Here is a 14,694-nt window from a genome sequence, read left to right on the forward strand (position 1 = left end):
AGACTAGGCACGGAACTTAACCAATGATAATATAGAAAGCAGTGGTGCTTAGTTTACCAGGCAGGTTTCTTGTCTGTCACCTATTAGAAGTTTTGGATGTAAACCCCTGTTTTTCCAAGTATTGGAGCAAAAACAGATTTGTAAAGCATATCCTTCAATATTAGCGCTCTTGTTTTGGAGGTAGTGGCACCTTCCACCGATCCTAGTGCATTAGTATATTCAGCTAAATAGCTTCTAGCTGCATGGTGTGACTACTAAGCACATTAAGGCTGCTTTTGGGGCGTACTGAATCTGATTATATAAATACTTTTTTCCATTTGATGAAACTGTATTTATGGAAATTGAGATTGATGTTTTCCCATGTTTAGTCTCTCCTTCTCTACTGACTTCTTAAATCACGTAATAGTTTTTCAAGATGAGAATGTTATTTGCAGCTAATCAGAAATTCATGGGTAATAGTGGCTAATGCTTAAATATTTGTAATGAAAGTTCAGTTACTAACGGTCTTTCTCCCTTCCCCATCCGACTCACTGTTGTTGGGCTTCAGTTATTTGAGAATCTCTCACATGACTGCAGAGAAGAATACAAAAGCAAATCCCTAAAGTGTAAAAAACAAAACAACAAAAAATCCCACCAAAACAGCCAACCTCCCCCATCTTTTAGTTTTTTAAATTGCATGCTGTTAAAGCTAGCTGTGATTTCTAGATGCCTTTCTCCATACTTCCTGAAGAATAAATGGCTGGCAAAACTTCTACCTTGCATAGAAATCATTCCAAAAAGTATATGAGATGCAAAAAATTCAGAGTAAAGGATAGATGTCAAGGTTTTTTGTTGCTTTAAATTGGTGGTGTAACTTTAGAGCAGTAGAAAGAGAGAGTGTGCTGAGGAGTGTGTGCTGCCCAACCACAGGCTAATAGATCCAGTGGCTGTTTCTGCTTCTGTTTTCATGAGGAATATTGTACATACTTCAAATTCATGCCAAGTATTAAACAAATTTGTTTCAGGTCAAGGAATGGCAATTACAGGTGTCAGAAAATTGGCAGCGTCTTTATGATAGGAACCTTAGAATTTCTAGAAAGCTTGTGACGGAGAGCTCTGTGTTGTATTGGTTTTGCTTTGCAGAATTACCCACTGCGTGCTAATAATGAAGTCTCTTCCTTCAAGTGAAAGGTGACCGTCAAAATTTAAGGTTTAAAAACCCAACAAACTCCACCCAAAAACTTCTTTAAAATTTTGAAGATAATGGGATTGTCTTTTTAAACAAAGACAGCATACAGTGAGGAATGGATACATTGCAGTAATCAGAGCCACTTAATCTTAGGTACCATTGCCATGGCATGCTGAGAACTTGATCCTCCCACTGTATCATGGTGCTAAGGCAAGTCATGAGAGCTAACTGACTTGACCAACTCTTCAGCATTTTCCTTTCCCCACAGCTTTATATTGCTGTGAGCCTGAGCTGGCATTCTCTATGCATATTTCTACCTTGGTGGTTCAAGAGACCTAATCACCTCTAAATTACAGTTTACCAACACCTACTTGACACTAATGACACTTTCTTCCTGAGGTACTAAGTAACAGGAGGGTCTATAGTATGGATTTCTCTAAACTTTTGATCTTTGTGTAGCTAATCATGACCTTAGTTTTATTTTTAGCCAGATAATTAAAATAGATTTGATGTCAAAGCCTGACTTCTGTTTAGAGGAAAAAATGGGCTTTTTTTCTCTTCCCTACTTGTTCCATAGTTGAGTTGAAATGCTTTGTTGAAATGCTGGTTGAGATGCCAGCATAGGAGGGGATACTCACTTGCATAGTAACAGATTGCAGTCACAAAGGCATAGGACTTCACTGCAGGATGGGGAGGAGGAATGGGGTGAGGGAATATTGTTCCAACATCACTACATGTGCCAGAATAGGAGGGGAAATGTGACTGCCACACAGTTTCAAGGACTGAACCCTATTTTCAAGGTTTTCTCCTTACAGAGGCACATGCTGGCTCTGCTGTGAGAGAGCAGATGTCCCAGCTCAGGTTCCCTTCCGAGGGCTAACCCCCTTGTTATGTATACTTGACAGTGAATGAAAGTGTTTGCAGCAGCTGCCCCTTCTGTATATGTGCAGTTCTACAGGGACTGAGGGTCTTGTTTGGCCTTGTACTTTGCAAGCATGAAGTGAGGTGGTTGTGGAAGTAAGAAATAAAGACTTGTAGTTCTTTGTACAGTTTCTCATGTATCTTTCTTTCTTTTTTTTTTTTTTTTAATTGCATGTATTTTTAGAGAGACTGTGTAAGGACTAATCTGTTTTATAATGTACTTTGAGAATGAATGGGAACAATTTTCCTTTAGAAATACCCTTAAATAATTTGCCCATAAATTTGAGTTCTTGAGAATCAAACTTAATTTCCATCCGTTATGCACAGGAAGTCTTGAGTACTTACTGAGAACTGCTAAAAAGAGAAACATTAATCTAAACTGTCATTTTCTGTCTCTAGAAGCTTTTTAGGTAATCTTGAAATATATAGAACTCCATGCTTTTAGCACAGAGGACAAGTAATTTTTAAAAACAGCCAGGGATATATCTAGAGCCTTCAGGGAAAGGTGTATATGCTTCAATGGTCTAGTACTTGGCAGGGATAAAAGTTCTGAATTTTCTTTTTCTACAGCTCCAGCATTTTGTGTTCCTTGAGGGGAGGAGTGTTCGAATACAGCAGCAGAATGCAAGTGATCATGCAGTTTGTGGGATACCACTAATTCTCTTTTTTTGTGTGCCTCCTTACAAAGGAGGTTTTTGCTTGTTTGTATTTTGGAAGATGCAGACTCTTAGTGCAAGCTTTTTGTTTTGTTTTGTTTTTTTTAAAAAACATTAGACCTTTTCAGACTAACTTCTTAACCTACTACTAGCAGAGTTCAGGGCTGTCTTGCAGTAGCAAGACAGGATATTCCTCACTATTCCAGCCTAGATGGCAAGACACTTCTGGGATGAGGGCCTGATCTTGGATGGTACGGTGTTTCACTTTAATCCTGGGAAGTCTGTGGGGTGTTATGGCCGAGTGGCTTTGAAGGGCTTCTTGTTAACAGAAAGACAGCACTGAGATGCCCTTGTATTGAGGAAGGGAATAAGGCATATTTGTGACTGTTTCTGTTTTACCCAGATAACTAATGAGTCTCCTTTGAAGGTTTAAGGGATCATCTTCTAAGGTTTAATATGGCTTCTCTACAACAGATGCCAAGCTAGTGTGAATTGAAACTTCAGCGCTGGTTTGACCCAAGGTTAATGCAGTGAACTGCTACCTTATTTATTAATTTCTGTTTTCTCTCTAGGGAGAACTGGAAAGACAGTTGCTCCAGGCTAATCCCATCCTGGAGGCCTTTGGAAATGCCAAGACAGTAAAGAATGACAACTCATCAAGATTTGTGAGTATTACTATCCAGCCTGGGTGCCAGAGGGAAGACTTGGTCTGCTTTTGGGTGAATTGCTGTCAGGGATAGGACAACTGTCTGTGAGTGGCTTCCTTCAAATTAATCTGGGAAGTGAATTTCATTCAGTGAATTGAATTATCCAGAATTAAACTGATAGGCCTCTGGAGTGAAGGAACCTGACCCTGCACAGGGACCATCTGTGCTGATTTTTATTTTAAGTTTGTTACAGTCAGTTTTAGTTTGGAGAGCAAATACTGGTCCTTATTTTGCTTGCTCTGGAGAGCAATGGACAGTGTCTGAGAGGCAGATGGGAGAGCGAGAGCTGGAACTAAATGAAGGTGGTTGAAGTTAACATTGAAGGAGGTAGAACTGTCTAGACCAGTGAAGGGTGAACACATGAAACTGAAGGGACTGTGGTTGTGGGAAATCTAGGCTGAAACATAATGAATTTTGATTTGTAGGCTGTCTGAATGTCAGAAATGTCTGAAAGCATTTGATATCTTGTTTGTTAAATTGCTGTTGTGGTCAGCAGGCATTGCCTATTGGTTGACCGTATGTTTTGCCTAAAACCTGCCTGACAGGTTCTGAATTTCCTTTCCTGGGTTAAAAAAGGAAGGTTTACCTTTGCTGTTTACTGCTGTTACCAGATAGAATAAATACTAATTTTAATGCTATTATCTTCCTCTTAGGGCAAGTTCATCAGAATCAACTTTGATGTCAACGGCTACATTGTTGGAGCCAATATCGAGACCTGTATCCTTTCTGTAACCACTTAAAAGGAGAAGTTAAAGACTAGAGAGGTGGCAATAATGGTACCTAGCAATCACTTCACAACTGACTTTCTACTTGTCAGGTCGAGAAAGTGGTAGGAAGCACTTAAATTTATGCTAGCAAGATTACTGTTGTAGTCTCCTGTTTCTTCATATAGTATTTTGTGACCTTTGTGATCATGGTGGGAGTCCTTTCTGAATGAATGAATTCTAATCGTAGGAGGCTAAAATGGAAGCATAAACTGTGATAAGATGAATAGCTTTGAAATTTCATAAGCCGTTCTCACTTCTGTCCAAGGGAAGTAGGGATGGATGCCAACTGTTTTTCTGGTTTTTATCAGTTAAGTCTCTCTTATAGCCATCATTCAGAGGCTAGCAAAACTGAGACCAGAAGCTCAGTGGGTTGTTGACTGACAATGATTGCTAAATCAATACCCCTGTTAATTGGCATGAGAATAACATAGGGTAGTAGGAATTTTTTCTCCTGCCATAGAATAGGAAGTGATTTGTAAGTCCTGCCATATGCCTTCACTCTCTGAAGATCTGCTGGAGAAGTCACGTGCAATTCGTCAAGCCAAAGAGGAGAGAACCTTCCACATTTTTTACTACCTGCTATCTGGGGCAGGGGAGCATTTGAAGAGTAAGTATGATTTTGTTGTAGTTACAGGTTTCCCTCATCACAACGACAGAGGGTCCAAAACACTTGTAGACTAGGACCTGTTCCTTCATAGTTTCTTGGCTCTGCCTTTTAGATATGGTCAACCCTCCTCCACTTCTTCCGTACACTCATGCATCCCTCTGCCCTCCCCCTGCACTTCTCAGTTCCTGAAAACTTGCTTCTCTGGTTCCTTCCTGCACTTGTTTCCTTGCCAGCAATGACTCTACGCCCTTTGTTATCTAAATCACTGTCCCATGTTTAGTCTCATCTTGCATGATGTAAACCCTTCTAGTGAGGAATGGTCCTACTGTGATGTATTCAGCATTAAACTGAATGGAGCAAAGCTGCTAGCACATAAGCAGCTCCAGAAGTCTAGGATCCTAGGGCATCTAGCTTTAATACCTCAGCCTAGTAGTCAGGGTCCATGTTGTGTGAGAGCTGCAAATTGATCTGGAGGAAGGACAGGAGGAGAGGACTTTTCTCATAGTTGCTACTGTTTCAAGAGCTATATATTAACTTTCACCTGACTTGAAACAAATGAGGTGTCTGAAATGAAAGGCACATTTACTTTCAAGTTAATCTCTGCTTCTTAGAGACTTAGGGCGTAATGATGATTGACAGTGCTTTGGTGGAGTAGTCCAGAGGAGGGAGTAGAAAGAAATAAGGCAGAATAACTCCAGTTTTATCTAAAATAAATTAAATGTTCAGCCTGCAGTAAAACTGAGTTTAATCGCAGATTCATCCAGCACCTGCTAGCATATGCAAGTCAGAAATTTGATCTCAGTGGTAGCTTGTTGTCTATTTAAAAAAAGGAAAAGAAAAAGCCATAGTAACTTCTTTCTCAATTCTTTCCTAAGCTGATCTGCTGCTGGAGCCTTACAACAAATATCGCTTCCTTTCCAATGGGCATGTTACGATCCCAGGTCAGCAAGACAAAGATATGTTTCAGGAGACCATGGAGGCAATGAAGATCATGGGCATCCCAGATGAAGAGCAGATAGGTATGAACCCTCTGAAGGGCTTGAAAATGCAAGGAAATGAAAGAGGAGGGGGTCCTTTGTTTGTTTGTTTGTCTGTTTGTTTGTTTTTTGTTTGTTTGGGGTTTTTTTGTTGATTTTGTTTTGTCTGGTGTCCATTCCCCAGCCCCTCCCCAAGTGAACAGTGTGCAAGTAATATACTTAGTGGCTTTGGAGTGACCCACCTCAGGATCTACCAGCACAGTTTCAGTTTATACAGTTAATGTTAGAAGTCAAGCAGCTAAAGAAAACATGCTTCTGCTTGCTGTTTTTGTTCCCAATCTGAGGGCTGCATATCCCGTTTATGAATAACACATCCAAGATACAAGAATCCCCTCATTCTCTTGTGCAATGCGTGGCTTGTGTGCTCCCCCTATCCCTAAGCAGTGGCTTTAAAGTATCTAATCCAACCACTGCTGGATTAGTACTTTGAGAATGGCCTGGTCATAGTGCCTTTCTTTCCAGCTTAACACTGAACTGCTGATCAGAAATTAATATTGTCTGATTCTGGGAGCACAGTACCATGACAAGTGAAGCTCGAATTGCATGCAGCCAGCACAAAGTGCAGTGATACGTATTCACAGAGCTCTGTGTTGTCTCATTCATGTTCTGTCTCGCTGGTTGGGAACCAGTGTTCTGCAAAATCTCAGTTTCTAAGTGTATAAGGTCTTCTAAAACTAGGACTGTTTTTGCTCTACACTGAAGCAAGCATTTGTGGTGGTTTGAGGTCACCATCTCCTCTGCTGGAGGCTGCAGCTCTTGTGGCTGTAGGGAATATGTGCCTGTGCCTTAACTATTGCTCTTCACAGTCCAGCCTGCTGTAAATCCATGCTGTCGTTACCCACAGTTTAATACACTTTTTGATATCCTGAATCATCAGAGACTGAAACTGCTGCATGGAAGTGAAGAGAAATTTGTCTAAACCGAATAAAAGAATTGGCAGCCTAGTTTATTGTCAGGATGTTCTGCTATGCTCAGTTTTTTGAGTTGGGTTTTTAATGTATGCTCTAGGGCATGTCTTTGCTGTCACATAGATGAGCTATTGGTTCCAGCCACTACAGCAAAGATAGCTTTAGTGTTTTGCACTTGCTGTTCAGTGTGAAGTGCATTAATGTTCCTCATAGGCTTAGAAGAATAATACATGCAGTAGCTGGCTGGATGGTAGGGTTGTTTAGTTTTGATGTAAAGTCTAAACACTGTCTTCGTTTATGAGACAACATCAAAGCTGTCTGTCCACGTGCCAGGACAGCAGATTCAGCTGTCAAACCACTGAATTTCATAACATGCCACTAGGAACATGTATGTTTCTTTTCTATTAGTCCTGCTGTAGCATATATAGAGCCTTTTGTTCACTCTGCTATCAAAAGGATATTGTTTTAAAACAAATGTTTCTGTAACAGGTAGAAATAAGGGGACAAAAAAATATTTGGTACAAGATCCCCATTGCAAGTGACTGGCATTTTACTTTGCTCAAGGCAACTAGAAGCTATTATGCAATCAGCTTTGATTGATACAAGGTGAAAATTGAATTGATACTATTGGCATTGAAAAATGTCTTTCCTGTCCTAGCATCTGATGCTGCTTTTGTGACATGCACTATTCGAAGAGTATGAATATATCATTAGCAATGGGTGGGGTACTTCAGCATGTAATTAATAATAGTTATGGTACAGGTACTTTTGCCCACATCCTGCTGCCCTTCATACATTGTAAAGTATGTCTGTATGGACTACAGACCTTGGTCAGGGAGCTGAAAGTGATACAGGGTTAAAGGAATAAAGTCTTCCTTCTCTTAATTGGTTTGTATTCTTAATAACTGTCTCTTTCCTGTGTTTAACAGGAAAATAGTGAATTTTGGCCCTCTAACAGAGAACAAATGTTTTATGAAAAAATATAGATGTTGTAGGGTGGCGCATTACTCTCACTTTTGTCTCCTACTTTACTGTAGTGATATTGAGAATGGGTAAATTTCCAGGCTGTGTAGTCTTGCATAGGAGGGACAGGGAAAGTCCTGTGCCCTGAATTGGAGTCATACAGAGGAATGACCTGTGGTGTTTTTTCCAAATTCCAGAAAGATCCTTGGGATGTTGAAAAGGGCCTCTTAACCATGTCAGGAAAGGTAACTGGGTCATATCAGGGCTTTTGGTGATGTCTAACACTAAGCTATTATTATTACTTTAAAAGGTCTGTTGAAGGTTATCTCGGGTGTTCTTCAACTTGGCAACATAGTCTTCAAAAAGGAGCGTAATACAGACCAAGCCTCTATGCCAGACAATACAGGTAACCAATCTCCTTTCCTCCCCTAAAGAAAAATGCAGAAAAAAGCCTACAGGAAGTTCTTGCAAGTAGAAGAATGTATTACAGTATGTAGGGAATGCTGGAGTCCTGTTTTTCTATAAGGTGAATTATTTGTCAAAGGAGCTGTCATGTGCCTTCATACAAAGGAGCATGTTTTGCCAGGCTTGTGTTTGCAGCCACCCATGGGCAGGAATGTGGTACTGTTCTTGTGACAGGGCTAGGCGGGAAGTACATGTGATGACCAGATGAAAAGGATTACTCTACTGGAGTATGTAGTGTGTGTGTGTGTGTTTGAACCAAGCTAGGAATAACTGCCCCTACAAAGCTATATTATCAGACTTTAAGGAATGTTCTCTGCTGACTTTGTAGGTAGACTTTGTAACCATAAGAGTAAGATGGATAGTTTCATGGTGGGTATAAAGTACGTGTACATATTTTAATTGCACTGCCCATTTTTACATGTGTAAATAAGTACCGTGTTTCACATGATGGAAGGCTATCTGTTGGAAGACTTAACTCTTAGACCTTCATTATAGATGTACTGCAGGAATATAAGAGGTTGCCAGTTTAAGTGTTTATATTTTGGGCTATTATTATTATGGAAAATATGCTCTAAATGGCATTTTGAGAAGGAGAGTAAACCATTTGGGTTTTGGATCTTGAATCTGAAATACAGAGTTGCCTCAAAGACTAATCAGTAAATGAAGACAGAACAATTAGCTTGATTAAGAAATCCGTTACTTGATACATCTTTAAATTGATTACAGACTATGAACTTCCTAAAGCTTCCGTGTTATGACTTAGTGGTATGTTGCTTCGAATTTACTCTCATGGCTTCTGGAGAAACTCAATAACCTGTAGTATGGGTTGCAAGAATTTTTTCAGGACTTTTTCATTTTGAAGATACCTTTCTTTGTCTCATCAATCTGTTCTTCATTTAACGTTTTTTATAAGCTGTTTTATGACTCTCTCGGGAAGGCAGTTGCAGGAATGTTTTTCTTTCTGTTGCTTTCTGTGAGAAAAATAAAAGAACATTAATCTCTTTGTTGTTTCCCCTTACTGTCTTTAGCTGCTCAGAAAGTGTCTCACCTTTTGGGTATCAATGTGACGGATTTCACTAGAGGTATCCTGACTCCTCGCATCAAAGTTGGGAGAGATTATGTCCAGAAAGCTCAAACCAAAGAGCAGGTATGCATTCTCTAAAAATGAACGAGTACTTTAGTCTTTAATCTTGCCGCCACAAAGCTAACAAATGTATTAGAGGTTTCTGTAACATTTAATAACCATCTTTATGACTGCAGTGTATGGCAACCACACTTGAATAATGTAGCATACATATTGCTTCTAGTATTTGCTCACTTGATCTGTATAAAGATAGAAATCACCCTGCCCCTGTAGCACTTTTTCTCATCTTAAAAAAAAAAAAAAAAAAAAAGAGAGAGAGAGAATGCAGCTCCCCTGATTTTGGTGACTGGCTGTCCCAAGGGAGTAAGTTCATTCAGTGCTGTGTTCAAGGATAACATTTTCAAGTTGCTGTAATGCAGAAAGCACCGTTTTTTAGTAGGTCAACTACGAGGGTGGAAGAATTTGCTGCTCACCCTTGAAACTAATTGTAAATTTTGTAACACTCTTGACTCAGGTTGTGCTCTGAAGGAAGCCTGACCTAGGAGCTAGTGGCTTCCTGAATGGAGCAAAGCCCCTGTGCTTACTTACTGCATGGCTTCTTTATGAACACATCCTTATTCTCAGTGTAAATAAACATGCCCGCGTAACATGGAAAAGATTAGGAAGAGAGTGAAGTCTAGAAATAGTCACAGGCTGCTTTTCCAATGCTGCCTTTCCATTTTGATATTTAATTTCTTACTATACATAGTATTTTTGCGTCAATTACAGGTAGCGTAGTGGCATGGGAGGGAGGGATTTGGCTTCACAAAGCCTAAATTACAAAAGAATTTAAATGCTTTTCTTTGGGCCTGTGAAACATGCTGTGTTACTATAGTCTTTGGAGGTGACTGGGCATAATTTTTCTTTCTTGAATACCAGGCATTGGTTTCTCCAACAGGCAGGATCCTGAATTTTGGCTTTGACACACTAATTTAGTAAGACACATTGTTTGCACTTGTTTATGGCGTATCACTGTGCCATCTACTTTTCATCGGGAATAACCTCTGAAATGAGCCTTATTCCATGAGTTTGGTGGTAGAGAGAAAAATCTCAGACTACAGTTGGGCCATTAGATGCCGAAACAGTGTAATCTGTGCCTTGCTTTGGATTATAATGTAACTCCTAATCTTTGTCTTTTTTCTATTCAGGCTGACTTTGCCATTGAAGCGCTGGCTAAAGCCACTTATGAACGTATGTTCCGGTGGCTGGTTATGCGTATTAACAAGGCATTGGATAAGACCAAGCGACAGGGTGCGTCCTTCATTGGAATCCTTGACATTGCTGGCTTTGAGATTTTTGAGGTAAGGAGATGTCAAGTCCCTGCACTCAGCACAGTTTACCATGGAGCAAAGACCGCTGAAGGAAATGGCTTTAAAACTGGAAAAGAACAGTATAGTTTTGGAAAGGATGTGTATTTTGCTTTTGTTATTTGAGTTCTCTGCTGATTTGAACTGTCAGATAAGTTATTAACTGACTTAAGTGGTTCATTCTTTAGTATTTTATGTATTCTGCAAATGTTTTATCTCATTGCTCTATATTCTGATGCTTACATCCTTTTTCACATGTGCATTAGAATTATTTTAATTTCACAGTTCCAGGTATTCTTGAGGTTTTATAGCTCACAGCTTAAGAGTTTGCTAACCTACAAAAAAGTCTTTTAAAATGTCATGTAGAGTTATGGATCACCGCTGGACTTAAAATTTTATGTCCCAAAACATTTAAGTGATGACCCACTGAAACCTATTAGCATCATTAAAAATTGTTAGAAATGGTTTCATCTTCCTGCTGATGAGTTTTGAAAAAGACAAAGACAGGGTAGACCAAATCAGATTCAGCAAATTCTGACCTATGCATGCTCCTTTCTGCAAGAAGCCTGAAAACTGGGGATCAGAGTGTGGTTTCACATACAGCGAAACTGATTTAACAGCAGCTTCTTGATGCAGAAAAGGAGTGAAATTGCTGCTTTTCCCTTTTGCTGCTCCTGGCTGCAACTGCTTGTACTGTTCACCTCTCTAGCTCCGTGGAAAATATTTTCTTAGGGTGTTTTATAATTGAATCAGTCTGCAAAGGGAAATCTGAGTATAAAAACTGGTGCAAGATAAACGTTCGAGAGGAAGAGCTGAAGGAAAGTTGAGGGAGAGATGGAAAAAAGGGGAAGTGGGAGCTCCCTCTATAGGTGGCAGTGAGCTGTTAGGCTAAACCCTTATGTCTATGAAATGACAATTGTAGAATGTGGCTTTGCATTATACTTAGTCTGAAGCAACCGCAGGCTGCCATCAGAAAAGAACTATCCTGCCATTATCCCAGCCAGGCAGATCATATCAACCTGTGTTATGCTGGATCTATCTCGTGTGCAGCTGCAAAGTGAATTGGACCAACTTATTCATGAAATGGAAAAACTAAGACACAGAAGAGTTGATTGTTTTTTTTTTCTTTTTTCCTTCTTTCTTTTTTTTTTCCTGTCCCCCTCTCTGATCAGTCTACCTTTGGTTTTACGGTTGCTGGATCTCATGAAAAGGAGGGGAGTGGAAATACATGGTTAGGAATTACTGAAACATGGAGGAAGTGGAACAGGACTTTTCTCTTTAGAAGCTGCATTATATTTAGTGTGGTCTAACATGCAAATGCACCGTGGGTTATTAACCTTGTCCTTACAGTTTGAAGAAACCTGGAGAGGTTGAATAAATTTCCCTCACTTTCCTTGCTCTGATTTTATATATGAGGATTAAAAAGGGACTTTCCAGGCCACATGCTTTTAGGAATTTATCTTCAGGCTTCTGTTGCTGCTTCTTTCTACGAAGAGGAATTGCCAGCTCTGAGTCTGTGAGAAAACCAGAAGTCTTTTCTGTTCCCAGGTTAAGCAGCTGCAGCAATTCTTCTGCTGTTTACAGCTAAACATTCTTTTGCAAAGTCTGAGGAACAGTGTGTTTGAACTTCCCTAGGGATTGCAGGAGTGATGCAGTGGCATGTGACAGGAAAGGCAGTTCATAACCAAATGGGGTTATTGACAAAGGGCTATCCACCCCAAACAGAACAGTAGCTTAAATTCCTGAACTATAGATGTGATCTTTTGTGCTAAGAGAATAGTAGGTGTGTCTTCAAAAGCAACTGTTCAAGCATCTTTCTACCTTTTTCTTCATTAGCTGAACTCCTTTGAGCAGTTGTGTATCAACTACACAAATGAAAAGTTGCAGCAGCTCTTTAACCACACCATGTTCATTTTGGAGCAAGAAGAGTACCAAAGGGAGGGCATAGAGTGGAATTTCATTGACTTTGGCCTGGATCTGCAGCCCTGCATTGACCTCATAGAGAAGCCGGTAAGCTTGTTCTTCTACCATCCAGCAGCCAGAAATCACTGCACTAATTTTGTCATTGAGGACATAACCTCTATGTGTAGATGGGAAACTAACTTTCTAGCTTTTGTAATCCTCTACTGACACTGTGGTAATGCTTAAAAGCAGAAGTGAACAGTTTCCTCATTGTCTGAAAGTATGTCACCAATAAATTTGTTAGTATCAGTTCTGTAGGAAACATTGCATGAAAATAGATCTCGTCAGCCACTTTTTCCTCTCATAAAATTGTCTTCATTTGTGTAGATCTGCGTGGTACTAGATGTATGTGTGGCTTACTGTAAGTGGTGTGAACTTCCTTACTTAACTATAAGTGTGATAAGAAGCTGTGAATTTCTGTTGCTTTCATTCTGCTCCAATGAAACGTAGATGTTCCAATAATAAGGACTAGTTTGTGAAATGTTCTGTTATGTTCTTCTGTATTTAGACACCTGGATATTTGGAGAACACTGTGATAGTGTTCCTTTTGTTAAAAAGATATTTTTTTTCCATGTAAAACAACCTAGACAAATGTCATGGAAAAGACCTTCTCATAAAAATGTTCAGAATTCAGATGAGGATTTTGAAGAATTATTAACAATTTCTATTAGTATGGAAGTAGCTGAACCGATACCACACAGCAGGTGAATGTGGTGGGGATCAGTCTTTAGGTATCTTTTTCTTTTTTTCCCCCGTAGCTATCTAAAGGTGTTAATTATTGTTGTAGTCATGTATTTAATGATGTTTTGATGTTTCCCTTCTTTAAGGCTGGGCCTCCTGGTATATTGGCCCTGCTGGATGAAGAGTGTTGGTTCCCAAAAGCAACAGACAAAAGCTTTGTGGAAAAAGTTGTACAAGAGCAAGGCACCCACCCCAAATTTCAGAAGCCAAAGCAGCTGAAAGACAAAGCTGACTTCTGTATCATACATTATGCTGGCAAGGTAAGGAATTAGCAGCTAAAATGTGAAGATTGGAATGTCTGCTGTGTTTTCTAATGCATAACCACTGCTTCTTAGAAATGGCTACTTACCAAAATGGCTGCCTATGGGAAACCAGTGGAAGATTTCACTATGTTGTTCCACTGCTGTGGACCTTACAGGGCCTAAGGGCATTTGCCTGCAAGTTACATATGTATAGTTGAAGACGTGTCAAACTGACACCAATTTAAATTTGTTCTCTGTGACTTGATGAGATTGGAAGTATTTTTCAGAAACCTTCCATCAAGACTTCATCACCAAAAATGATGATGCAGTTGTTTTTCGTGTCACAGTCTGGGTGGTGCAAACTAGCATTGCAAATCCATTCCCTTTACTGACAGAACAGAACATGCAGCTGTCTGTCAGGGTTTGAAATTTGTAGGTATGCTTGCTTAGATGGCAAATCCAAGAATGATTAGGTAATCTGTTGTTGATTGTGCAAACCTCAGTGCTACTTTTATAGACTTTGCAGGTTCTTGTTGCATCTTGTGCTGCAGAAAATTCCCCCCCAAGTTTCTTGATGTGTTTGTCTTCTCCAGGTGGATTATAAAGCAGATGAATGGCTGATGAAGAACATGGATCCGCTGAATGATAACATTGCTACTCTTCTCCACCAGTCATCGGATAAGTTTGTGTCTGAGCTGTGGAAAGATGGTATGTAATTAAACTTAATCTCATTTGTTTTCTCTTGTTTTATGTGGAAGAGTTTGTTTGATCATCAAAAGTCTGTGATGAGCTGCGTTTGCTTTCTTCCCTGCAGACTAAGCCACCAAGATGAGCATTATCTGGAACATCCTTTGCTTAGATCATGGTATTTCATTAAAAGTTCATTGTAACTCAAGAGAAAGATTCACTTGCATCAACCTATGTTAAGCTCACTGCATATATAGCAATTATTTCTTGAAACCAAGAATGCCAGGGTAAAATATGAATGCATCATTATGTCCCAGCGGCTTGCATAGCTGCAACACTCAAACACAAGATCTGAGGTTGAATCTATGTTTTCAGTCCTGCAACTAGTGTGTTCTTTTTGCAGTGTTGTTCAGTATTTTACTCTTATCTTCTC

The 14,694-nt window shown here is 39.7% G+C and overlaps 1 protein-coding gene across 2 annotated transcripts in view; it reads left to right on the forward strand.

The window, feature by feature from the left end:
• Positions 1–14,694, forward strand: part of MYH9 (myosin heavy chain 9) — a 72,345-nt gene that overhangs the window by 35,262 nt on the left and 22,389 nt on the right. For both annotated transcript variants that reach the window (XM_069807334.1, XM_069807335.1), the window contains exons 6-15: positions 3,318–3,410; positions 4,106–4,169; positions 4,728–4,826; positions 5,702–5,845; positions 8,045–8,140; positions 9,228–9,346; positions 10,471–10,623; positions 12,466–12,639; positions 13,419–13,592; positions 14,168–14,282. In XM_069807334.1, coding sequence (XP_069663435.1) covers positions 3,318–3,410; positions 4,106–4,169; positions 4,728–4,826; positions 5,702–5,845; positions 8,045–8,140; positions 9,228–9,346; positions 10,471–10,623; positions 12,466–12,639; positions 13,419–13,592; positions 14,168–14,282 — 1,231 coding nt within the window. The remainder of the gene's footprint in view (positions 1–3,317; positions 3,411–4,105; positions 4,170–4,727; positions 4,827–5,701; positions 5,846–8,044; positions 8,141–9,227; positions 9,347–10,470; positions 10,624–12,465; positions 12,640–13,418; positions 13,593–14,167; positions 14,283–14,694) is intronic.

The sequence above is a fragment of the Haliaeetus albicilla genome, chromosome 19 (genome assembly GCF_947461875.1).
Source record: "Haliaeetus albicilla chromosome 19, bHalAlb1.1, whole genome shotgun sequence".
NCBI lineage: Eukaryota > Metazoa > Chordata > Aves > Accipitriformes > Accipitridae > Haliaeetus > Haliaeetus albicilla.